Here is a 26,418-nt window from a genome sequence, read left to right as displayed (position 1 = left end):
TGCATACAACAAAAAGTCTGAGCTTTTCCTCATCAAGTTCCACCGTCTGAAAGGAGTCTACTGTGACATCAGCACCTTGCACGCAGGGGCAGCTGTGACAGACATTCACCTCTTCTCCCCTGACTGTCATCTTAGGCCTTATGGAGGAGTGGAGGGAATGTCATAGGAAGACAGCGACCCCAGGCTCCCCTGGGACCCTCACCCAGGGAAACACTCCCGCCTAACTATTAACATATTTAAACTATTCTTTAGTGATTACTTGTAGCGCTCCTGTGGATGGTTTTCAAAACAAAGCCGTGAGGGAGCTGCAGCTTCTGGCTCCGGGAGCTTTGTTTCCAGTGGCAGCTCCCTTCTGCACTTGGTGGTCTCAATCTCCTCGTCTAAAAATAAACGGCCCGCTTTCCCACCCTAAGCGTCTCTCCTCTATGTGTGACTCCTTTCTGAGACGGGGGAAAGAAGTTCTCTGAAGAAGCTAAAAGCATCTAAAAATACCTCTCCTCTGGAAATAGAAAATAAAGATGGGAGTTATGATTATCTCAGATGGATGAAATAATACGGTCGGGTTCGATTTACAGACGCAGTGCAACTCACAGAGGCTCAGTCGCTCCGTGCATTGAGCTTGTTACAACTGGAACTGGATGTAGTTAACAAGATCTAAAGATCAGGGGCAGTGGTTCTCAAGCTGCAGTTCCTCATGTTGTGGGGACCCCCCCAAGCATGACATAATTTTCTTTGCTAATTTGGCTGTTATAAATTGTAATGTAGATATCCAATATGCAAATTGTCTTAGTGACCACTGTATGTGGACCCCAAAGGGGTCGAGACCCATTGGTCCAGCTCGAAGGACCTGAAAGCAAAAACCTGCAACTTATCTATTTCCTGGAGTAGTGATCCCCAGACATTATAAGAAGAGTGCCTATTGCCTCTCTGATATGATTGGAAGCTTTCTACAGTACTGTTTTATTTTAGCAGCGGCTATTTCACACACACACACACACATACATACATACATACACACACACACACACACACACACACACACACACACACACACACACTCACACAACACTCACATATATGTATCTCATTGTTTTTGCTTTGAAATGACCTGCGAATGTTTCAGTGCACTGACCTGAAGAGGGAATTTGATTCCACGATGCTAACCACAACTCTTAATATAAACAGGAAGAAACACAGAGGGTGAAAGGAATGAATGAGAGACAACATTAATAAAGCCAAGCAGAAATGCATGTCCACAAGGTTAACCTCCGTGAAAGACGTGTCAGACGGCCATCACAGGAAACCCCAACGTCCCCTGAGACCTCCCTCACAAGGGAGCACAGAACAGGAATTCAGACGGGAGGCGACCCCTTGGTCATTCAGTGTCCATTGCCCTGTCCATGAACAGCCTTCACATTCTTAGATCTGAGCAGGAGAAAGCTTACGGTGTAGAATCAAAACGAGACTATGCAGACACATTCTCTCTCCGAAAGACCCACTGGCCGACCCACTGGCTCTAAGAGTGAGGACGGGACTCATTTCCCACATCTAACACTTCCGTTTGTGAAAAAGTGTGGGTGTTCATCTTTGGTTCACTGGGTTGTTGTGAGTCAGGATGCCGAGGTGGAGGCTGGTGGCTCACACTGAAATCCCAGCAGTCGGGCTGTTCAAGGGGGGATGTCGCTGTGGGTCCGAAAGCACTCTGGGCTATGCGGCAGGTTCCTGGCTAGCCTAGGTTAGACCATGGGGGAGGAAGAGCCACGGCAGCAGCTGAAGTTGTGCCAGAACCTGCAGGTTTGCACAGCACATTGATTATTTTGTTCATATTTCCCCAAAGCATCATTATACCATTATTTACCAAATCCACTGTTTACTGTGATCTAGTTTTTATGCAGAGCATAGAGATCTTCCTCCCATTTCCTAAGTTCATTCGTAATTCCCGAGTGACATCAGGTTTATGGGTACACCTTGCACAGAATACACAGCCAGCAGATGACAATGCAGAGGTTAGAAAAACTGACAATGTGAAACACACATCCTACTTGTTTGCTTAGAGAAGACTGTGATGTCGCTGTAGAAATGATTGTGACTCACTCAGACGTTTTGCAGGCCATGTCTAAAAGAGATGTTCAACACTGCTTGTGTCTAATGGAATTAACATCTAAGGGAAATATTGCTAATATTACGCTTAGTGGAATTAAATGAACAGCAGCATTGGTACTAAGAGGAGAATGTAAAAAGCAAACAAAGCTGTATGTAGGAATCATCTTGGGTGGATGCTAAGGGCATGTTTTCTCCATGGTGGGAAAGGGGCAGAGATGGGAAGCCTTTTCTCCTGGGAATCAGGAAGGATGAAAAATGTTCTGGGGGCAACAGTGTGTTAGAGCTGAAGACCTACCCCATCGCCAGCCAGGCTGGTGCAGGCAAAGAAAGCCACAGTATAGCAACAATGGTTTCTTCTTTGGAAACATGGATACATTACCAGTGTAAGATGTAGCTGGGAGAGGAAGACCCAGAGTGCATATTTTAAATCATTAAATAGTTCCTTAGTATCGTGTAGGGTTGGAGTGGAGGGCTTTAACTCCAGCCTTTGAGAGTCAGAGGAGTCAAGCTTCAGTTCAGAGTGAACTGTACACCGAGATCCTGCTTGAGAGCAACAGAGCAGATGCCCAACGGGAAGAACTCAGAGATGCTTTTCCCAGCTTTGGTACTGTCCCACTAGCAGAAATTCCATATGCTGACACCTCCGTGATCAAATGGAAAACACCACCTTTACTATGTGTAGCCTCTGAAATATAAAAACCCCAAATACACACACACACACACACACACACACACACACACACACACACACACGCACACACACACACATGCACGCACGCACGCACACACACACACACACACACACCATACACACACACACACCATACACGCACAATACACACACATACTACCCCATACACGCACATTACAACATTCATGTAAACTACACATCATACAAATACAACACACACACACACATCCCTACATACCAAACCATACATGCATATCACACAACACACACATCATATCATGCATGCACATCATACCACACACAAACACACACACACACACACACAACCAATGTTTTAAAAAGACTCAGAATTGCTTTTCTTTACCAGTTTTAAAAACCGTTCTCTGAACATGCTTTTCATGCTTCCTAAATAAAAAATTTAAAGTATGTATGTTATAGAAAGAAACAAAAAAGTCTATAAATTGTTGTGACAATTTTAGCTCAGTTACCCAAAATTTCTAAAGTAACATCTCTTTCTACATATAGATGTTAACTGTGACAAAAGTTCTAGTTAAACCAACAAAGAATAAAAATGTGTCTCATAACTTTCATCTAAGTTGCTTGCAGAATTTGTCTTTGACAACTGACTTTCTGAGTTACATTTAGGTCATGTTGTAAACCGTAAGGTCTGTCCCTAAGTCACAATGCAGGTCTCGGCAGACATCGTTCTCTAAAGCTCAGACTCAATAAGCTATGACTTCTATATGCTCCGCTAGTCTCCCACAATCCCTCCTTGCCTTCTCTCCCCTCCCCTTCTCTGTTTCCCACCTCCTCCAATTTATTTTTCTCCCTCCCTCCCTCCCTCCCTCCCTCCCTCCCTCCCTCCCTCCCTCCTTCCCTCCCTCTCTCTCTCTCTCTCTCTCCGCCCCCCCCTCTCTCTCTCTCTTGCCTGGTGAGGGGTGACTTGAGGGCACAGCACAGGACAGAGTTCTGCCATTGAGTCCTCCCCTCCCCGGCTTCTTCTCCTCTTACGTTCAAATAGCGATGATCACTGTAATGAATTCTTAGATGTCTCCTTCCTCCAGAACACTACAGTCTGGACGAGGGCATTGACTAGTGGCTGGCTACGACTGCCTAAATCTATCACTGCTGAATCTGTGACAGTGTGTCTTCTACAGCTGTAACCCAATCACCTGCTGAATTCGAGAACGGTCGCTAGCTGTGTAGATGAACACGAGCCTCCTGTGCAGACGGAGGCTGGCTACACCTCTGAAGGCAGGGAAGTTGGAAGTCGAAGCTTTAGAAACCTCATCGGCAGAGAAGGACAGGGTGGGCAGCCTAAAGACATCTACAGATGATATGGGAACTATGAACATGTAGCAGAAGAACATTTTAGCGTTATTTCATCTGCTCCATTTTAAGGTGGAAGCATTGAAATCGAAGGTAGAGACTTCATAGTAAAGTTACTGGGAAGTCCTAGCAGCACACACAGCAGGTGTTTACCCTCCCGAATGCTGGCAGTCCTCCCCCAGCTATGTGGGCAGTGCTCCCTGAACACTCTGCTCTCCATAGCATGAAAAAGCCAGTGGTGTGACACTTACAGATTATGTATGCATGGTGGCACTGCTTTATTGTGTGTCAGCTGTCATGGTTTGGGGATATGGCTACAGTCCACAAAACATGTGTGCACACACACACAGACAGAAACAGAGACACATGCACACAGACACAGAGACAGACACAGAGACAGACACACACATACAGACACACACATGCGGGGACACACACACACACACACACACACACACACACACACACAAATAACCTAACAAGGAAAACACCCTGGACAACACAGACAAGCTGCTCACCACTAGCACAAGCTGAAGATGAATTGAATTTAACGTTATTTCCAAGTCAAGACATCCCAATATTAAAATAAAAAAATGCTTTACTTAACACAGTATTTTTGATATTATTTATTTTAGCTGGCCTCATACCAAGCTAAGAGCAACATAAACTATTCCCAGGTTAAAACGAGGGACATAAGAGCTAATAGAGGTTCCTGATCCGGGAAGTACTTTCTTTTTGTAGAAATGACAAAAACAAAAACAAAAACGGGGTGAGCTCAAAGCCAAACATGCTAATAAAAAGCAGCAAAAATCTACACTGTTAGAAGTCAGCTGCAAAGATCACAGGCTTTTCTCAATGTGTTCAAGCAGAAATCATTGGTTTGGTATTACCTAGCTGGGTGTAGATTGTTCTGTTTTAGGTGACCTCTAGTTCTTTACTATGTCTTTGTGTTAGACACAGAAAATGTTTTGTGAAAATTTACCAATAAGATTTCCTACTGAAAGCCAGGATCAAACCCCAAATGATATAGACAAACTTCAGAGAGTGTGGAAGGAATGCAGAAATATAAAACAATGCTCTTATTAAGGAAAAACAAACAAACAAAACATACAAACAACAACCCTCCCTCCAAGTTTTGTAGAGCTCAGTTTTTGCTAGCTTTTTCTTCTTTGGGGCCTCAAAGACACAGAGTACTCTTGAGGTTTGTTTAATTAAAAGATGATTTTTCTCCTTCCCCTCTGGTAAGCTGTTTGACTTTATGACGCCATCGCTGAGTCGGGCTTAAATGTGACTTAATTTCATGGCTACAAAAATAAAATATTAATTCCAAAATTTCAGCTTTACATTATTCCTCCTTCAATATTCAGGCAAAACAGCTTTTTTAAAATGACTCGATGAAATCACAATAGAATAAAACGCTCTCCAACTCAGGTGAAATGCATTTTCTTAAAAAAAAAAAAAAAGAATTAATGCATCAAAGGGTTAAGGGGAGAGACATTGTGATAAAAACTGGGCTGTAATTCCCAGCATGGCTGTGTTCTACAACCCACTAAACCAGCACTTTTATTACAAGGACGTGTCTTAAAAGAAAAAAAGAATGTCACCGCACTCTTTAGTTTACTGTGTACACTTACGGGCTGATTTTCCAGGATGGATAAGGGTTGGCACGTATTTCCTTCGGACCCTGAGCTGCAAATCTATGGCTGGCAATGTGATCAATTTCAAGGTACACAGAGAGGTAAAGATGCTCAAAAAATGCAAATATGTTCAAAAGTAGCACAGATAACAGCTAAGGAATCCTAACTGCCTTGAATCCTGGCTCTGCAGGTTGCTTTTTACTAGGTTCAGGGAATGCTCCTGTTGTTAAACAGCCCTTTTAGCAGACACATGACAACATCTATTTTAGGACTCACTTCACTTGGGAGCAGCTGTTCAATGGAAATAAATAACAACATATATATTTTTAAAAAATGAAAAGGAGAATCAGAAATTCATGTGCTTCTTTGGTTAACAGCACATGTCAGGAAGGCGCTCAAAGGAAAAATAATGCTGAATTATCCACAGTCTTCAGGATTTAAATTCATAAACCTGAAAAAAATTCAGCTACTTTTTTAGCCACAGGAAAAAAAAAAAAAAACAAGTTGTTACAAAGAAACACAAAGCAACTGTTAAAGGATACAGTATTCCTTTTTAGGGAGTGACAGAAGTGTTCTGAAACTGGCTGGGATTACAGTTACAAAATTTGGTGAATGTTACCATCAGTGACTTACATATCATAGGTGGAAGCTCAAATATCTGCCGTCAACTGAATTATCGGTTAGGGGAAAACCTCGTCCAAAGGACAAGCAGGTTAAGAAACTGGGGTGGCACAGTGCATTTTAACAGGATTTCTGTTTTCTCTATGTTCCTTAAGCTGAAAGAACATACTTGTGAGGATTAATACTGCCAACTAAATAGTAGCTTATATCACCGTGGAGACGAAACCCTGAGCAGCCACTCGACCGTTACAGATTAGGTTAAGTGAGGTTGGACAATCACCCTAAATCTGATATCATGTTCTGGAGTCCCAAAGCACAGGATATAAAAAAGCCAGCTAAGTGTGGACATTCCTGTCTCTCTGCTTCCTGTCTGTGAATGCATCGCGACCAGCTGCTGAAGCTCCTGCAGCCAGCCATGACAAACTGCACCTTAGAACTGTGAGCCAAAATAAACCTTGACTCTCAAGTTGCTCTTATCAGGCACTTGTCCCAGTGATGAGAAAAAGAAACTAATGTAAACAAACACATCCAAGGCTCCCTGTGAGGGGAAAAGGAAAAGACTCTTCAGACTCCGCCTAGTGCTACAGGGAACCCAGAGCCAAATGTTGATGATGCTGCCTCTTACTCAGCTCATGTGAAGTGCTTGTTGCAGCTGTACATGGTCTTAAGCCCAGCCTTGACTTAGACTTGTATTTAATGACGCTACTCATGTTCGCATATCAAGATGCAGTGGCCAGATGTTTAAGTTGCCCTTCACCAAAGGGAAGTAGGCCTCTGTAAAGGAAGCGTGAGAACCAAGACCATTCTTCACCGTAGAACTGTGAAAGCAACTGTGAACGGGGACTTAGTGCGAGTAACAGAAGCATCTCTGTACCCAATTCGCTGGATACGGCTCATCTTTAAAATTCCAACTTCGGAAGGACTTATAAAGGAGCATGAATATATTAGAGGATGTCAAAGTAGGTCAGGGTGTTTTTTTTTTTAAATAGTTCTATAGTCAGTATCATCCTCAGACTGAACATTGTGCTTAGTAATCAGAGGGATTTCCATCCCGTAAGGGTCTATCACCTTAAAGGTCAGAAAGGAATTTAATTGGGTGCTTAGGAGTAGAAAGAAAGTCACCATGTGACTACCGAGAAGACGTTCCCAATCCCTTAATTGGAAAATGCACACTGAAGACACACTCACTGTGTTGTATGCCAGCCGACGGCCCGAGATTCGCTCCTCCTCTACAGCCTGATCTCCCAGAAGCCTTGTTTTCTACCGGAGTGCTAGCCCTGTAGTCTCCGAATGGTAGCCATTGGCCACCTGTGGCTGTTCAAGTTTAAATTAATTAAGAGGAAAAGGAAAACTTCACTTCATTAAGTTAACGAGTCACACTTGAAGTGCTCAACATCCAGATGTGACTGGTGGTTAATGAATTGGACGCGGTGCCAGCAGGGCATTTCTAGCATCAAGGGGAGCATTTGACAGCCCTGTGGAGACCCTTGGTGCCCAAATATGGTCCATGGGCTCCAGCAGCAGCAGCTTGGGGCCTGTTGGAAATTCACCAGCTCAGTTCCCATTGCAGATGTGCTGACTCAGAATGCACATTTCAGGGAGATTCCCAAGAGGCACCTGGGCTCATTCAAGTGTGAAAAAGCACAAGTCTGGGCCCCATTCATCAAGTCACCTCCTCTGGAATGCCCCAAAAGCAACCTTATAAACACACATTAGATGATTCCCCCCCCCCCACTCCAATGTTTCAGTTTCTGAAACTTCTTTCCCATTTCTGGGTCTTTAGAAAGCTCATAAAACACAGTTAAAATAAAATGGGGGTCCTTGATCATTTCTGAACTCAAGGCCTTCCAGTCTTAGCTGTGTGACTCTAGGCAGGGTTCTTTTAAAGCAATGGATTTGCTTTAGTTAACTGGACACAGTCTGCTGGGTTGTGGAAACAAAGTGTGGGAATCCATGTATAATCTCCAGCAATGTCTGGTGTGTGGTTTCTGGGCACCGCTGTTGATGTGGGTTAGCTCCTTTTCATAAGCTTCTCTTCACTGATCTACTGTTAACATCAGGTAACCCCACACCCTCAGTCATCTCTCAAGCTCCAGTTCAAGAAAACATGCTGGATCAGGGGTTTGGAGAGATGGCTCAGTCAGTTCATGTCACCAACCGCCACGTGAAAGTCTGCGTGTGGTGGCACGCGGCTGTAACCCCAGAGCTGGGGAGGCAGAGACAGGCCGATTCCTGGAGCTCTGTGGCCAGTCAGTTCATACGGGGAACCAGCTCCAGGTTCAGTGAGAGACCCCATCTCAAACCTAAAGATGACAACATCTGGACTCCACAAGTACATACACACACATGTAACATGTGACCATGTATTTACACATATATACTTCCCCTACAGGCTAATAAAAAAACTGCCTACATAAAGCTTTTGGGTCAGTATTTAGCTAAAATTATGTATTTTTTTTTTTTGCTACCTTCTCCATCAAGTGTTAGAAAGGCATGTAATATTAAATATTGAAGAATGGTTTTGTCACATAGCCTAAGACCTTGATTCTGAGTTTCTAGAATTAAGAGCCAACCTGCACTCCTGATAGCTATCAGAAGATACAGGAAAATACTGATTTAAATGGTTACAGGGGAACTGGGCTCTAGCTCACCAGTACAGCCCTTCCAAGTCTAGGGTAAAACACCTGCCTAGCATGCACGAGGCCCTTCATCTATGCATAGCACCAACCAAAATTAATGATGTTCCTGAATAAATTTACAAGTATTTTTAAAGTGCCAATTAGATTTTACAGGTATGGCGTGGAACCTATAAGTTGTAAGGAACATTGATATATCTGTTTAACAATTTGTTATGATGCGTGGCAAAATATAAGCTTGTTCAAATTAATAATATAAAATATTTAACACAGAAGGCAAAATATTCGTATCTTTAATAAATACTGCTTTAGGTTAAAAAACAAAACAAAACAAAACAGAAAAGCCAGAAGTGGTGGATCACTCCTGGAGTCTCAATATTCAGGAGGTAGAAATGTGGTGATTGTTGTGAGTTTGCGGCCGGCCTAGCTACAGACCCAGGATGACACCGGGTAGGAATATATAGCAAGACTGTGTCACCTATTACCCTGCAAATGGCATGTGCGCTCACATGCACACATGTCACGAGGATACACACACATAGCCACATACACACAATCACACACACACAATCACACACACCTACGTAGGTCATGAGCACAAACATGCAATCACACACATATATAACCGTACACACACAAGCACACACATACACACCCCATAAGCACACACACATGCATACACACTTAGAGACTAGAGGGTCAATGAGGTGACTCAGTGGGCGAGGGTGCTTGCTGACAACCCTGACAATCTCAGTTTGACCCCTGAAATATACGGAGTCAGAACTGTTGTCCATCCACATGCCATGGTGTGTGGGTGTCAAGTCCCCGAGAAATAAAAATACATACATGTAAAAAATGCTGAGGAAAACACCCATAGGGACAATGGAGGAAAATAGAGCTACTTCTGAAATAAGAATGTCAAATGACCAATAACACTCAAAGATATAGATAGAAATAATCAGAACAAACATATTTAATCTAAGAGGCTGGCAGTGGTTAATGTAATGATAAAACGCCAAGCCGACAAGACATAGGTACTTCTGTACGGTCAGTGGCATCAAAGGGTTTACAAGGTTCAACACACTCACTTTCCTATAGCAACTTTTTTCAAAGAGTATCTGCTGGAGAAGTCTGACCACATGAGCAGACGTGGACACATGCTTGAAACATGCATTTGGGGGTTAATGAAATTCCACTGACAATCGTATCTAGTAATGAACAAGAAAGACTGGTCAAAAATAAACACAGGGCGCAAATCTCAAGCTGCACATGCACAAGAAAATAGCTGCAAGGGACAACTTGAGCGACTTAGGTCTCTCCTGCCACCCTGTGTCCCACGGATCAAACAGACCGCAAGGCCCAGCAGCAAGTGCCGACAGCTCTCTAGCCGCTGAGAATGCTGTCCTATGATTGCAATTAATTTTCACCCTCTACACAGGTCTTCCTGTGTTCTTTGAATTTTTGATAGAGACAAGTAAAAACAAACACCAAAGACTATGTCTTCCCCCGCCTCCTTCCCGGTCTTCAGAAGTGATTCACCTCAGGATAAACGCAGGGTATAGACCCATCCAAATTTTTCATTGTCATATTAGAAGTCACACACAGACACACACACACACACACACACACACACACAAAACATTCTTAATTATATTGGAATCATTTCTTCAGTTTTTTTTAAACCTCGTTTCTTAAGCTTTTGCTTTGTATCAATAATGAACCCAAGAGACGGGGAACCAAGGTCTAAAGACGGTGTTGTGTATATGAATGGGCTGAAGCGGATCCGAGGATCAAACTGTCTCACTAGTGATGTCTGTGTGCTATGGGACTGACCTGGCCTGCGGGTGGAACCCCCCTCCCCTGTTTACAGGCACACTAACTAGTCAAGGACAACCTTCCCTGAAAGCAGAGGCCCATTCTCTTTTCAAGGGTAAAGGCAACATTTTTAATCAAAAAAAAAAAAAAAAAAAAGATTTGTCACACAAACTGACTGATCTAAAAACAGTCATGTTAGTGTGATAATCATTTGAATATAGGAAAGTCGAAGAGATCTCTAAGCAGACTTTCTGATTATTGAAGAAACTTTTGGCTAGCTGAAACTGGAATTTATCGCCTTATTTCCCATGACCTTAATGCAATCAAAACGAGTGTGTGGTAAACAGTTGTGCTGAGCTGAAGACACGAGTGTTTCAGCTATGACTGTTTCCTGTTTCCCTGTGAAGGAAAAGCAAAGGAGCACGTGTGTATCAACAGTACTGGAAAAATGCAAAATAGGATGGGAACCAAGTCATAAACCTGCCAATGCAAAAAAGGGCAATTTTTTTTTTGTTTTGGTTTGGAAGGCTTATAATTATATTTACTGATGGGTCTTCTCAAAAGGATGCAAGTAATAGCAGTCACGTGATATCACGCCGAATGCCAGCGTTCCCTGCCAGTCACATGACCAAAGTAAAATGAAATCAAGTCGAGCTGGCCTTCAAACCACCGCAAGGACAGACGCCCACTGGCCATCCCAGCGCTGATGTCCAGCTGAGAAACAGCATCCCTGTGGCTTTGCCACAGGTAAAAAAAAAACCCTATAAACACATATGGGTAATTGATCAACATTCCATTTAGACTCGCACATTTCACAATCATTTTAAAATTCGTCTGTGGCACTCTTCCGACAGCCACAAATAATTTATACAGCTAACTGGAGAGGATTCTCTTAATGGCCGGGGTACTGTCTAACTGGTGACTAGACATGAACTCTGAGTGCTGAAGCTTCCCATCTGCCTGAGAGCATCAAGAGTGCAGTGTGGTCTCACCGGGGTGCTATGCTGTGATGATGTGGTATCTGGTCTGCTGGGAGAAGGAGGTAAATTTGGATAAAAAAAAAGTGATGGACAGGTGGATTTCCTCTTGCGTCCGTCTGAGTGACGGGTGGAAGTGTTGTCTCAACATCCTGATGAGGATAGGGCCATGCTGAAACTGAGCTTTGAATCATTAGTGATGTCATCCATGGTCTAAGAATTCCAAATAACAAATCCGTAACACGCCACACGGCTGCCATCACAGACACAATTATCTCCCAATTTCCTTCGTGCTCTTCAGTTCTGCATTTCTATTAACCACAGAGACCCAACATGGCTACTGCCCATTCCGAAGCACATTCACTGACACCCGAGGTGGGTTGCAGGGACTGGTGGGGGCCACCGAGAGAGCATATAAAATTCCATACAGGGCTCTGGGATACTCGTCTTTCGTGATGGAATTTCATGGGGCATCACAAATTGCTTTGTAAACTTGGAGATGCATGGCTGCCTGTTGCTCTTGGTATATGAGCCACACAGCCTGTGATTTATCTTAGTGGATACCATTAGCATTTCAATGTGGAGGGCTTTTCCTTGTCTAAGGAAGCAGATCAAATACCATGGAGTCTTTCTGACACTTAAGAAAGCCATTCCTGGCGGTGTAGATGCTCGCACACATCACGACAGAGTTAAACATAAAGAAATACCGGGTATCTCGGCATCCAGGTTATGACTTAAGTGGAAAACGTGAGCAATACATTGGAAGAGGTGAGAGACACCCATATATGAATGGCGACATAATCACGCATCGTTTTATGAGGCGCGGGTCTCCAGAGTGTCCCTGAATAACGATCCTCAGTATTGGACATTGCATGTAGACAGCTAAGTTCACTGGGGGCCACATAATACCACAGATGGCAGAACATCCGTAACTAATAGGCAGGGACTGGAGGAGATCCCCACACGGTGTTGAATCCTGAAGACCACGAACGATTTTGTGTGTAGGAATTCTCCCAGCCATCAGTGAGTGCTTCACGAACGACGGTGTCAACAACAAATACTTAAGTCCACGAACAGACGTTGCCCTTTATAGATATGGATTGTCTACCAAGCCGGTTTTCCTACTTATCACATAAGAAGTTCATGATTTCTATTGTGTAATGTGACCCCGCCATTACAAAATCATACTCCGTAATATATTCGAGACCAAACAAAACGAAGGGAATAAATAGCACAGTGCACAGGTTTGCAGGGCCAATGGCGGAAAACGTGTTCTTACCTATGAAGTAGGAGAGGAGCACGGCAAGGAGCACCGAGACCCCTACAGCACACAGTGCAGTGCATCTCCAGCTGCAGTACTTTGAAGACTTCTTGAATTTAAAAGCACTTCTTGATAGGGTGTTTCTAGGAAGTGGCCGGGTAGGCGGAGAATAAACAGAGCCAGATGCCATTGTGTATCCCGGGGTTGCCGTACTGAACAGTGGCGTCGTCCCTGTCCCTGTTTTGAATAGGAAATGCCTGTGGAAATGAGAATATCGTTGTGAGACACGGCATGTCAAGATGGGAATATGTTAACACAGACACACAGGGATGAGCTCTCTTTGGCTCCTCTCTCTCTCTCTCTCTCTCTCTCTCTCTCTCTCTCTCTCTCTCTCTCTCTCTCTCTCTCTCTCTCTCTCTCTCTCCTTCATGTAACCCAGGCTGGTTTTGAACTCACAATCTAACTGAACTTGATACTGAATTTCTGATCTTCCAGCTCTGCCTGTTGAGTTTTGGGTGCAGTGTGTGCTGGCCTAGTCCACCTCTGGTTTATGAGGCAAGTGTTCTACATCCCAAGCCTTGCTTCATATTTGTTTTTAAATATGTCTGTCTGTCTATCTATCCATCCATCCATCCATCCATCTTTCTATCATCTACCTATCCAACTAGTGTGTGTGTATGTGTGTGTGTGTGTGTGTGTGTGTGTGTGTGTGCAGGCATTCATGATGTATCAAAGACAACTTGTGTAAGTCGGTTCTTGCTGTTCTCTTTGTGGGTCCCAAGGATGTACTGCACGTTATAAAACTTGACAGCAGGCATCGTTACCTGATGATCCATCTCAGTGACCCTCACATGCTTCTAGAATTTAAAGTTAAAGCCATGTTTCACTTTAAGAACTACATCATGAAGGTGACCTAAGAATAATTTGGATGGTGAATGGCAGTGTGTACACACCCAAGTAATCCCTGTGGTTTCAAGTAAACCTCTTGAGATAAGGGAGTTCCCCGAGTCACAGTCTCCCGAACAAAAGCACGCTGGCACACCCATGGAACCCTCACAGCGAAAGGTGAGGACCAGCCTGCACACTGACGGACAGCCCCATGCATGGACCCATGTCCTGCTAGTGTTCTGACTCCTCACTGACTTCTTAGTTATCCCTGGCAATGTTCCCCTTCTAGGCTGCTTCTTCACTTCTGAGCACTCTGAAGCTTAGCAAGGGCAGCTGGTCAAGTCCTTGTCAACCATTTTATTTTTAGCCTGTGCCGGATGTCAGCAGCAAGGTAAATCGTGGAGACTGGTGGAAGGAGAGACTCACAGACCATGTTTTAAAACCAAACCGAAGTAAGTGAAGAGGTCAGTGAGACAGGATGTAGGTGACGGATTCTCCGAAGGCCGAGCTACAGACGCTGGGGCAAAGTGCCTCAGAACTGCAGCTTAAGAATGTTTATGCAGCAATGTAAGGAACTCATAAGAATACCAAGTAAGAAAATCTTTAGGGCATGTAAGATTCTTTAAAAAATTTTTTTATTAATCAATCATTTATATCTCAACTATCCCCCTTCCCAGTTACCCCTCCACAACCCCCCATCCCATTTATCATCTTCCCTTCCCTTTGACTTCCCCAAACCAGCAACTCACTACTGCCCCACTACTGTTCCACCTTCCCCCTAGGCTGGGGTCACAAGCTTCCACAGGACCAATGGCCTCCCCTGCCAGTGATGAAGGCCATCCTCTGCGACATACGTATCTGGAACCATGGATCCCTAGTCTTTCATTTCTCCTAGTTTATTGATCTTTGAGAATTTCATGCATGTGTCCACTATATTTTGATCCATCAGTCCTGCGTTCTCCCCTCCGACTCATCCCATAGTCTCTGCTTACCACGTGGGCCTCTCATGTTGTCTTAAGACTCTTGTTAAGAATGAAAAGGTGTTTCATGGCTTTCACTTAGCATGATAATATGGTTCAGATCCAAATCCTAGCATGAACTATTATTATGTCCTATTCTAAGGTATCCAATGCGGCCAGCAGGCTATAATTTTTTATATTCAGGAGGTTAAAAGTGTCCTTTCATTCTCTCTCGTGGTACGGGATAGCCTTTATGCGAGACACATTTACGGGGTCATAGCTAAGTATTTTCCATTTTAACACTCACACACTTATTGTGTATTTAAAAAAGGCTAAATATATCAATCAGGTTAAGGACTTCTTAGTACAGATCTGGGAAGTTAGAAGTCTAACGTTTAAAATCTTTCCTGTTCTCTAGGTGCATGTCTTTGGAAAAGTTCCTTAACCTCTCTGCATTATCCATGTCATAGGAGTTATGAGGTTTAACTTGACTGTAAAGCACTGTATCAAACATAGTAAGTACTACAGGAGTGTTGGACAGAGGAGGGAACTAACTCATAATTTTAGGCATATTATTGCTTAGAAAAGAAAAGATAAAGATGTCTTTAAGGAGTTGACAATCTCTAGGAGGTACCATTATGGCTGATTTTAGTGGATGGGATTCACCCAGGCATGTGATTACTGAACTCAATCAGAGTTTCAATCCAATGACGGAGTCAGGATGTGATGGCGTCTTTGGCGGATGATGAAGACTGGAAAGTGAAGCCTTCTTGCGGATCATGTCACTGGGGTAATGCCCTAGAAAGGATGTACTATGTTCCACATATTCATCCATTCTCTCTCTCTCTATTTACTTCCAACCTAATTATCCATCCATCCCCCATCCATCCATCCATCTTTCTACCTATCTATCATCTATTGTCTTTTTTATCTATCTATCTATCTATCTATCTATCTATCTATCTATCTATCTATCATCTATCTATCTATCTATCTCTATCTATACCTATCTATCTCTCATCACTCTCTTCCCTTCTCCCTCCTTCCTCCTCATGTCTTCCCCTCTCATGTCTCTCCTTGCATCTCTCCTTCCCTTTTCCTCACTACCCTGAGGTAGGTGCTTTGCTCCTCTCCTTCCTCCCTAGCATCTTATTTCTGCTTTGCCACAAACCTAAGAGCAATGGAACAGGCTATGATAGACTGAAATCACAAGCTCGAATGAACTCTTCATTCCTCAAGTCTTTTGTCACAGCAACGAAACAATGACGGACACAACGGAGCAGCCTGGATAATTTCTTGATGACAGACGGGATTTGAACCTGAGTATGTGTGACTCTCAAGACCACAACCTTAGCCTTTAACACTAGACACGGAATATCTCTAAGCATGCTGGAATGAGTTTGGATGCTGCCCTCTGATTAGACATCTCCTTCACTTTGCAAACCTGAGCGGGCTGTATACACCGTGACAGATGATTCTGGCAAGGCCCCCTTGCAACTACTAGCTTCAAATAACCATAAGATTGTTTTCTCTAGTTAAAAAATGCAACTTTGACATATTATTAAGAACACAAATGTAGGTTCCAGGGGTGCCCTTCAGTGGGACAGTATGTGCATGAAAGGACACCAAGCGTTGGGCTCAACCCTCAGCAATATGATTGATCAATATTAATGGAACTGAAATCCCTTGTCCTCAGAAGAGTTTCTAGTTTATTAAATGCATACGTTCACTTTTGCTGCTGCAAGAGAAAGCATTAGTTTAGCTGCAGGGGAAGGGAGTATATACTGTTATTCCTATAAATGAGGCAATTTTTCCTTGTCTGCCTAAAAGACTACCCGTATCAGAGTTGATTCAGACTAGAACCCGGGCAACATAGGACATACGTAATGCCTCCATGTACACAGTACATGCTAAGTACATGCTTACAGTACAGCAACAGCACTTCACCAGTGACATACATGGGCGCTCTGAATTTCCTGACTGATGATGTCAGGTCAGTCTAACGTCATGACATCATGGTAAAACACAGACGTAAGGGTTCTTAGGCCCCGAAGGAAAAGTCTACGTCTATGTATCTATTACAGCATAAAACATGTGGTTTCACATCTGGTAAGGCTGGGATAGTTTTGAGGTTGGGATGGAATGTTATCTTTTGAAAGGCAACAATACTATTACCATGGCAACATATAAAAGAAGAACATGCTATCATCAATACAGGTCTGTAAGTCGCACTCCCCCATCCCTGACACTTAAAAAAAAAAACAACTTTTCTTAAGATTCAATATAGAGCTTCCTTTATGTTTAGAGCTTCAAAAATATTTCATGAATATTGAAATTTAGCTACGCGAAGCATGCATAATGGCTTTCCATAGGGGAAGACTATCTTGTCACCCAATTCCCCACGAGGCTCGGGTCTGCATGTCATCAGCCTCTTTTCCTACAGCTCCTTCCAGACTATATGGTCACATGTAAAAAAAAATCAGCAAAAATTCCTATGAAAAAGCATATGTTTTGACCTCGCTTCTCCATGAGGTTTGTAGAATAGAGACTGAAATTTTCTTTACTCCTCAGACATATTTGGAAATGGAAAAAAAAAAGAAAGAAAGAAAAAAGAAAGAAAAGGAAGGAAAGAAAGAACTGACTCCTGGGAGAATTGCCCCCCCCCCCCACTGCATTTAGAAATAAATACATTGTATTTGGAAATAAATACATTGTATTTAGAAATAAAGCAACAGTGGCCGCCTTTTAACATAGAGTAATGATGCCCTGTGTGATGTCTGCCTCCAGTTCCTCGGCCATTTGTACCAATCTTTTCAGTCTGGCGATGAACTAGAGAGGCACACTTGAAGACAGATTATCAGAAACTGAAATGAGGAAAATCAATTTCAAAGCCCCAAAGACAGCTGGCACGCGGAAGGTCACTGAACACTAACAGTTGCTTTGTGGCTTTGGATTCGTGAGGGGAGGGGCGTTCTACTTAACAACAACAAGGAGGGGACAGGAACTACAGAGCTCTGCTGCTCGTTAACTTGGAATGCTGTGCAGCCAGTGACCACACACACACACACACAGACACACACACACACACACAGACACACACACACACACACACACACACACACACACACACACACACGTCAAGGATTACTGGCTATGAAGCACAATCAAAACTTGTTCTTACGTCTTTGGAAATGGAAAGATCCGTTTCTTTGATGATTTGCCTTTGGACCGACCTTTACTTATATTTCCCCTTCCAACGCTGTGTTCTATCTAGTCTGTATTTAGAATGGATTCCATGAGGCATCCGTCTATAGGGCGTGTTACAAATATAAAGTTAGTGGGTGGCCAAGGCTGGGTTTCCGCCTCTTTCTTGCTGTCCCCATTTCCTGTCTTCTTGGCTGCTGCTTAGTAGCTCTAGTCTTTGGGTCTCTCTGCGGATCTTTGATAATTTCCAAGTACTCTTCAGTCCTGTCTGCTCCCTTCTTCTACCCTGGTTATTCAAACAGCCAGAGAACTTACACTGTATCATTCACAGAATGTTTTCTTTTTCGTTCTGTTTGTCCAAGTGGAAAGGTCATTCTCTCTCTCTTCCAGACCCACCCCGCTCTCTCTCTCTCTCTCTCTCTCTCTCTCTCTCTCTCTCTCTCTGTGTGTGTGTGTGTGTGCTCGAGTGCTCGCATTACACGCCCGTCCCCACTAGCCCCGTGACATACCATACCCTCTTTGCTCTGCCTCCCAGGGCTGGGATTGTAGGTGCCCTTTACCATGCCTAGTTTTGTATTTGCATGTGGGGGATTGCACGCACAGCCATCATTTCTCCCTCCTCTTACCCATGGCCCACACATATGCTTCTTACTTTGTTCTTTTATCCTAAGTCTGAGCAGGTCTGCACTGTTTCAGGGTAACTTCATTTTTTTTAATTTCTGCCTTTCCAAGTCATACTCTACAACTTACCACCAAGAGATTTTCTTTTGGTGGCGAGCTATGTTTGGTTAAACTGAATGTGCCTTTCTAAACTATATCACATAAAATATCAGTAAGTGGATACTTAGTTCTCAAGTGCAGAATGAGGGAAGTTTTAACATGCTTATGTGTTGCTAAGAAACATGGGTTAATATTTGTCTTTTGTTCACAGGATTAATGTAATCATGAAATGCCTCCAAAAGGAAGTGAATGGCTTACGATGTTAGAAACTTCAGGTGCCCAAATGGATAACTCCTCCAGAAAATGGGTGGTAGCATCATTCAAAGTCATGAGTCATTTCCTCAATGAGAGATCGGGGCAGGGGAAAAAGTCAAATAGAAAGTATGCAATTACAGAATGAAATTTTAATGAGCTTAGCTAAATATATGATCATCTTCATTGGAAACTGTTTTCTTCCACGTGTTATACAGCAGGGATGATCGGAATAAAGAGTCGGCAGTTGGTGTTCAGCTCCCATCCCTAAGGCATATTTGAAAGTTTTATTACGGACACAAAGACACCTGGAAAAATACTTTACCGTATTGGACAGTATTGTATAGTGCACATCTACTATACAATACACATTGTAAACACTACAGGGAGAATGTCTCTACTGCACAGTTCCTTGACGATCTCTTCTTCCTCTTAGAGTCTTTGTTGGACAAAGAAGGTGATTTACATCAAATTGTTTAACTAAAATGTCTCAGTGTCCTGCTCTTATTGACCACTGTAGGAGAATCTATACGAAGCTCCCAGGATATACATTGATTTCTATCTCTTCACATCGGATGCCCCGATTTCAGCAACATGCCAGTGAGGCTGGCTGCATTTAGCCAGATGTGAAATCTTTCCAATACCCAAAGTTTTCACTTAAGAGGTAAGAAAAACTCAAGGTGTGCGCTCCTTTTCCTTCCGGCAAAACATAATTCTCTGGATTTAAGAGGCTTATTAAAGGTCTCACAAGATTTCCTGAACATCAAACGCCTTTCCCAAAATGACATTTTTCAGATCTAAGGCAAATGAATCCAATACTAGTGGATTAAATTTACCTGGAAATGTATGGAAGCTAAAATTAGCTACTGGGTTCAAAATAGTTTAACTCACTTGATGTCAAAACAATGGCTAGGCTGCATGGGATTCATTTTATGACACTTGTAAAGTAGATTAAAATATAGAACATCTCATTGTTACTAAGCTGTTCTGGTTTTACATACTGTTACTCATTTAATTACTTGTGGACTTCAAGTCTCTATTAAGGTTTACTGCAGAAGGTATATGTATCAGACTAAAATAGTTGTCAATAAAAAAAAATGAACAAACAAAACCAGTGCCTTATATAACGAAGAAATGCTAAATTCTCAGAGAATCAGTAAACAGAAACTAAAGAATGTAAGTTCCTATGGAAAATCATTTGTTTTGTGTAAGAGTGTATGTGTGTACAAGTGCACATGTGTGAACATACATGCATATACAGTCATTCAGAAGCAGAGGTCAACCATGGTGCCACGCCTTAGAGTCATTCACGTTGTTTTATGAGATGGCTATCTTTCTCTGGAACTTAGAGCTGTACCAAGCTAGGCTGGCTGGCCAGCAATCCAACTTTCTCAGCTCCTCTGACATGAAGACTCTATACAAACACTCCCACATCCAGATTTCCCCAGGGACGTGATGGACGGAACTCAGATCCTCAGACATGTGTGGGAAGCACATTGCTCACTGAGTTTCTCACTAGCTCCAGGAAACAATCCATTCTCAATTAAAGCCATTTGTTTTTTCTTACCTTTAAGCAGCGTATTCTTTACACATATCCAGAGACACCCACTACAATTACTTCTGATGCCCAAATGCTTAATAGTGGATTTAGAAATAAATCTATCACCTCAGGATGCTGGTCCCAAAACTCTGAAATCCCTGAAGGAAATAAAGGATTGAAGAGCCAGCTTGCACATACTGCCCAGAAGCCCACAATTGTCCACCACTGCAAAGGCATGCCACAGTTCTCTGTCCTTGACACAAAGGAAACAGTGTGGTCAGATAAATTGAAGTCAGGAGTATGGGCCGAGCTTGTGAACTTCTGTAGTAAGGGTTAGGCCACCAAACTAAACAACATGTACCGATAGTGGTGTGGATAAAAGTTCAAGGATTGATGTGGACTCAGGGACCACACTCTAAGAACCAGCACAGCAAGCTATTAATGGGTTGTCTTAGCTTAAATTTATCTTTGACATGACTATCAAGTCTACACAACATGAGCAAGTTAACTCAACAGAAAACCATTGTCCCATGACGTACTCTAGTTAATTTAGAAGAAATGGAATTCAAGACCTAATTCATCAGACCTGGGTGAGCTTAAATATTCTTTACTGTTTTGTGTCGTAATTTTAGTTTGTATTTTTTTTCTTTCCTTCATTTTTTTAAACTTTCAATATCCTTAAGTTTTTGTTCTAGCTCACCTTTGCATTCCTCTCTTAACACTGCCATAATTGGCTATGTTCCTAATGTTATTGCTATATTTAAACATCCTCTATGCTATCATGTCTCGCTTTTCAACCTAACGGGGCACCCAATGCATTCTGTTTTCTTGTATCTGTGTCTCCCCACACATCTCTGCAACATGTATCAGTGGTGCCCCTTCATTCACAAAAGCCTTCCTTAGTTAGATGTCCATTCTTCCATTAGGATTTCTGAGCCACAGAGAAAGCCACATAATTATTCAGTTGAGATGTATAAATTTTCCATGAGAAGGTAATACTATTTCTCTTTTATTAACCTTTCTGTTTGAAAATTTTTAAATGTGTTTTTCCCTCAAAAATTTTCTGTCGATTTGTGGGTGCTACAAACATTTACTTAGTTTTTAACTACTAGCAAAGATTCTTCTGGAAAGTTCTAATGCAAATACTTTAAATCCGAGGTGTATGCATCCATAAAATTAAACATAGTGTCCTTGTTTCCAATTTAATTTCCATTTTGAAAAGAAGGGAATAGAAATATATTCTTTTTTTGTAGCCCTGCTTTTCCTATCCTTTCTCCTTCTTTGAAACCTCTGAGGACAAAGACTTGGCAACCAAGGCCATCTTCCCAGGGCTGGCCACCAAGGTAGAGCTCCAACATCCTGGTAAAGGTCACAGCAGGGGGGTCTCTTCTGATCTACAAACCAATGCACCGAAAAAATTCTGTCACTAGAGTTCAGAGGGAAGAGAATGCCAATGTAATTGAAAACGGAAAAAAACCCAGAGTGAATTCTTACTATTACTGTTCAAGTCTTCTCTTTGATCCTTTAGAATTTCTCTTAAAACACTTTCCGGGGTGTAAGCAGGAGGCACCACAAAGCTCTTAACTACTAAGGGGAGTTAGGAGTACACAGAAGACTAGTTTTCAACCAAGTTTCTCAACCAGCAGTGCGGGCTGCGCCAGGGGCAGCATGGGACGCAAGTTAAAACTCCAAATTAGCAGATGAGACCTCAGAACTGAAGGACCAGTCTTGAGGATAAACTGAAAAGATGAAACAGCTCAGAAACAACAAAGATGGCTTCCTGTGTTGTTGGTCAATGGAAATTCCGGATCCCTGTTTGAATCCTGACCATTTACTATTTTAAAAATGAACGGTTCTAAAAGGGGAATGCAGATTTATGCTAGAGTAGAACCATGTGAATATTCTAAGAATGGGCTCGCTCAAAATAAATTACTCTGCCGCTAAGATAAAGGTCATAATGTAAAAAAATTTAATCATAAACCTTTTATGTTTAGTAATGTACTACAAAATTGTGAAGTAGAAATATTTAGATCGTAAGCTGTGTCTTAATATTACAGGAAGCTAATTTTGTTACAAACTTTAAATAAAAATATTTTAAACAAGAAAAGCAAACATCTCCCAAGGAATTAGTCAATATGAGGACGTAAATTCTCTATTTTGACATTAAAAGAAAAGAACAAGTATGTCATGATTCTAGCTGTGATGTGGTATGTTACATGCTGAGAGCACCTGGGGAACCTCAAATCTATTACTCTTCTGAACTGACGTGTTATTATCGTTGGACATCTTTCACCCTAGGAGGTGATCCCAGGAAGGAAAATGTCTTAAATGAAAAGCTTATAAGGAAGATAGTTCCTTTCCTGCTACCCGAATTAATAGGACTTATTAGCAAGTGCTCCAAAAATGGTCTGAACTAATAAGCTCTGGATATTTTAGATAAAAATATTAGCAACTGCCTTCATAGAAATTATATATATTAAACTGTTATACTGACTATGAACATATATTTATGGTGAGCACAGCAAGATAAGTTGGGCAAACTCTGCAAACAATGAGGGATAATTATAACTCATGGGAAGGTAGCTGGGGAAAACATTAGAAATGTTTCAGCACCTCCACCAGTTTAGTTCTCATATGCCTATGCAAGCAAGGTTCCTACAATTACACTTAACCATAGTCATGGCTGTACAAAATACACGGGGCTTTCCCAGGTAAGGAGGCTGCCACCTAGAGTCTCAGGACTCGGGAGACTGAGGCAGAAGAACAGTCAGTGGTGAGCAAGCCTGGGCTATATAAAGAAACCCTGTCTCAAGCAAAAACAAAAATAAAAAACAAAATCAAACAACCAAAACAGTCTCAAACAAACAGATAAAAAGAACCCTAAGGATAAAACAGATAAAAAGTTTAGCACTATCCCACGACCCGCACACCTTCGGAATCATTCATTGGTGTTAAGTATGCTGTGGTCAGGTGTGAGGATGTTCCGCACTTTGGAAATGGAAAGAAGTTATTTTCATACTGTTATTACTAAGGCTCAAGCGAATGATCAGTATTGGTTTCACAGTTCAGCTGCTCTAATAGCACCGTCATGATTTCACGAACATGAATCTATGTTACAGATAACCTTACCGATTAGTGTCTCAATCACATCCGCTGAGGGCAGTTAGCATGCAGCAAGTATGGTCAAATGAAGGTAAAAAAAGAACATCTTAAAATATACCGTGTGCTATTTGGACAGGACTTTATTTATTACTAATTCACTTAATTACCAATAGTTATCTATGTTTAAAATTGCTCAGGAAAATTCTTTCAATGCATTTGTAAAGAAAGCAGAAGGAAGGATTTCAGCTATAGAGGTAAGGCTTTTGAAGAATAAGAGCAATTCTGGAATGTAAGATATATTGACAACACCTCATTATGAACCAAGACAATCTGTGTGTGTGTGTGTGTGTGTGGGCGCTAGCGAGTGTGAGTGAGTGAAAGAAAGAGGGGGGAGGGAGGGAAAGAGGGAGAGGGAGAGAAGAGGGAAAAGGGAAGGAGAGGGAGAGACTGACTGGTTTTGTTTGCTGTGGACACAGGGTCTTACTATGCAGTCTTGAATGGCTCAGAACCTGCTATGTAGAACACAGTGCTCTTCAATGCAAGGAGATTCTGCCTCACAAGTATTGTGATTAAAGACTTGAACTACCACAACTGACAAGAACATATTTTTAGATGAATGCTTATCTGCTCAAGAATGATTAGACAACAAAAATTTTATTAGAACCATCTTAGCCAGGTCTTGTGTGCAGACCCGCAATCCCAGCGATTTTGGAAGCTAGGGCAGAAAGACCACAAGTTCAGGCTTACGCGCTGGTACTGAGTGAGTTCAAAGCCAGCATGGGGGACTTGATGGGTCTCTGTCCCAAAAAGAGAAGACAAAGATCACTCAGGATGCAGCTCAGTTGGGGAGCACATGCCAGCCAAGGACTTTGGGTCAATACCCGGAACCAAACTAAAACAATCTACCCCTAAAACCTTTCAATTCGGAAGGAATAACTAAAGTGCTTCCCAACCAGTACATGAGTCTGTTGCCTAGACCATGTTTTGATCCACTACTGGAACATTGTTCAAATTTCCTAAAGAGCTCAGGACTTTCCAAAAACACAATGGGGTTCAAGAGAAGATAAGACAAAATAATCTATAAGATCATTTCCCAGTTTAAAATTTGTTCTGAAATGTGACTCACTTTTTATTTCAAAAGCATTCCAGAAGATGGGGAGGCAGCTCAGTCAGTAAGCTGTTTGGTGAACAAACATGGGGAGACCTGAGTTTGGATACCCACCACCCAAAACAAAGACAGGTATGGTGGCGTGTGCCTGTGGTATCAGTGCTGAGGACCTAGACACAGGATTCACTGACCAGTGGGCTTCAGCTTCATGGGAGACCCTGTTTTTTTTTCCTCAAAACATAAGACACTGACAGAAAAACACACCTGACTTGACCTCTTCACATGTATAAGAGCACGCATGTGCACACCTATCTGTACTTATGGATGTATACACAACATACACACAGAGCAGTCACGATATCTATAGGTCTTCAGTAACAAACCATTTTTCAATGTTTCACTGTGAAAACCTTACGGATGATGATAAAAATGAAAATAATGTTGCAGAATGAATGCATGAGTAAATGAATGAATGCAAAATCTAGGCTTTATTTCCTGATCTACTGTGGCCACATAGCTCAAGTAATGGTCTCCTCATATTACTGTTGTTGCCTTTCTGTAAAATAAAAACCCATGTTTGAAAACGACCTTATCTATGAAGTCACTCCAGTTCAGCTGAGACTTTATTGGCTACTGTTTAATTGTTCAAAAAATTGTCAGCACGATCTTTGCATGGGCAGGACTTTATCTTTTCGTGCCTTGGTGGTGGCCGTTTGCCTTTGAAAATACTTAATCAGTTGTTTTAAACACATGGGGGACCTAAGGAAAGCAAAGAAATGCAAGGGTCACAAACATTCCATGGGACATTTCAGTGAAACTTTATAAAGTCTATGAAGCATGATCAACATTAGTTGATGGGGAAAAAAGAGATAAACCACATTGAGGCAGAGGTGATGTAGTTCATCGGATGTCGAGATGCTAACCCAGATCTGTCTCAAAGCCAAAGCTTTGCTCCACACACCACAACCAGAAAGTGGCAATGATACATTACTCAGGATGTGGCCGAGACAGGAGCTTTTTGAGTCCTATCACTTTAAGTGGTTCTCATCTGAGCCGAGATGATACAGCCTCAAAACGAGGTTCACATCCGAATCAGAAGGTTATCAAATGGAATCAATTAGGCTTCGCCAGTTAAGGGCATGACCAAGAATTTTGTACTATGGGCCAAGAAGAAAGGGTTCTCAGAATGGTGTTGCAGAAAGCAGGCTCCTGCTTGGGCTTGGATTTAGAGGAGAAAGACACTGAGGCAAAAAGCAAACCATAGGAGAGCAGGACGGACACACAGATATACATGACAGGGTAGCTGCTGGGTGGTAACAAAACCAGAGGATGATATTCTGGGGGAAACACCGTGGTAAAGTTGGAGAAATGTGAACTATAGGAAAAGGTTCTGTATAAGGTCAGCACATAGCAACAGTGAATGGTAAAATATTCTTCTGTGCAAAATACCTCAATGCACACACGGATGCTAGTTTCACGTGAAGAGGACAGAGGTGGAATTCTACAATGTTGGGAAGGTGAAAGGCTGAATACAGGAAAGCTCATGGGGCTGCTGCTAAGGAAGAAGCATTTGAA

The 26,418-nt window shown here is 42.3% G+C and overlaps 1 protein-coding gene across 8 annotated transcripts in view; it reads right to left on the bottom strand.

Annotated features, from left to right (window-relative positions):
* Positions 1 to 26,418, bottom strand: part of TENM3 (teneurin transmembrane protein 3) — a gene marked incomplete at its 5' end in the record, with an annotated part of 418,659 nt that overhangs the window by 136,645 nt on the left and 255,596 nt on the right. For all 8 annotated transcript variants that reach the window (XM_080928307.1, XM_080928306.1, XM_080928309.1 and 5 more), the window contains one exon: positions 13,089 to 13,327. In XM_080928307.1, coding sequence (XP_080784433.1) covers positions 13,089 to 13,327 — 239 coding nt within the window. The remainder of the gene's footprint in view (positions 1 to 13,088; positions 13,328 to 26,418) is intronic.

This window comes from Micromys minutus (genome assembly GCF_963924665.1).
Source record: "Micromys minutus genome assembly, chromosome: 14".
NCBI lineage: Eukaryota > Metazoa > Chordata > Mammalia > Rodentia > Muridae > Micromys > Micromys minutus.
The sequence above is the reverse complement of the archived record's forward strand: the minus strand, read 5'-3'. Positions and strand labels throughout refer to the sequence as shown.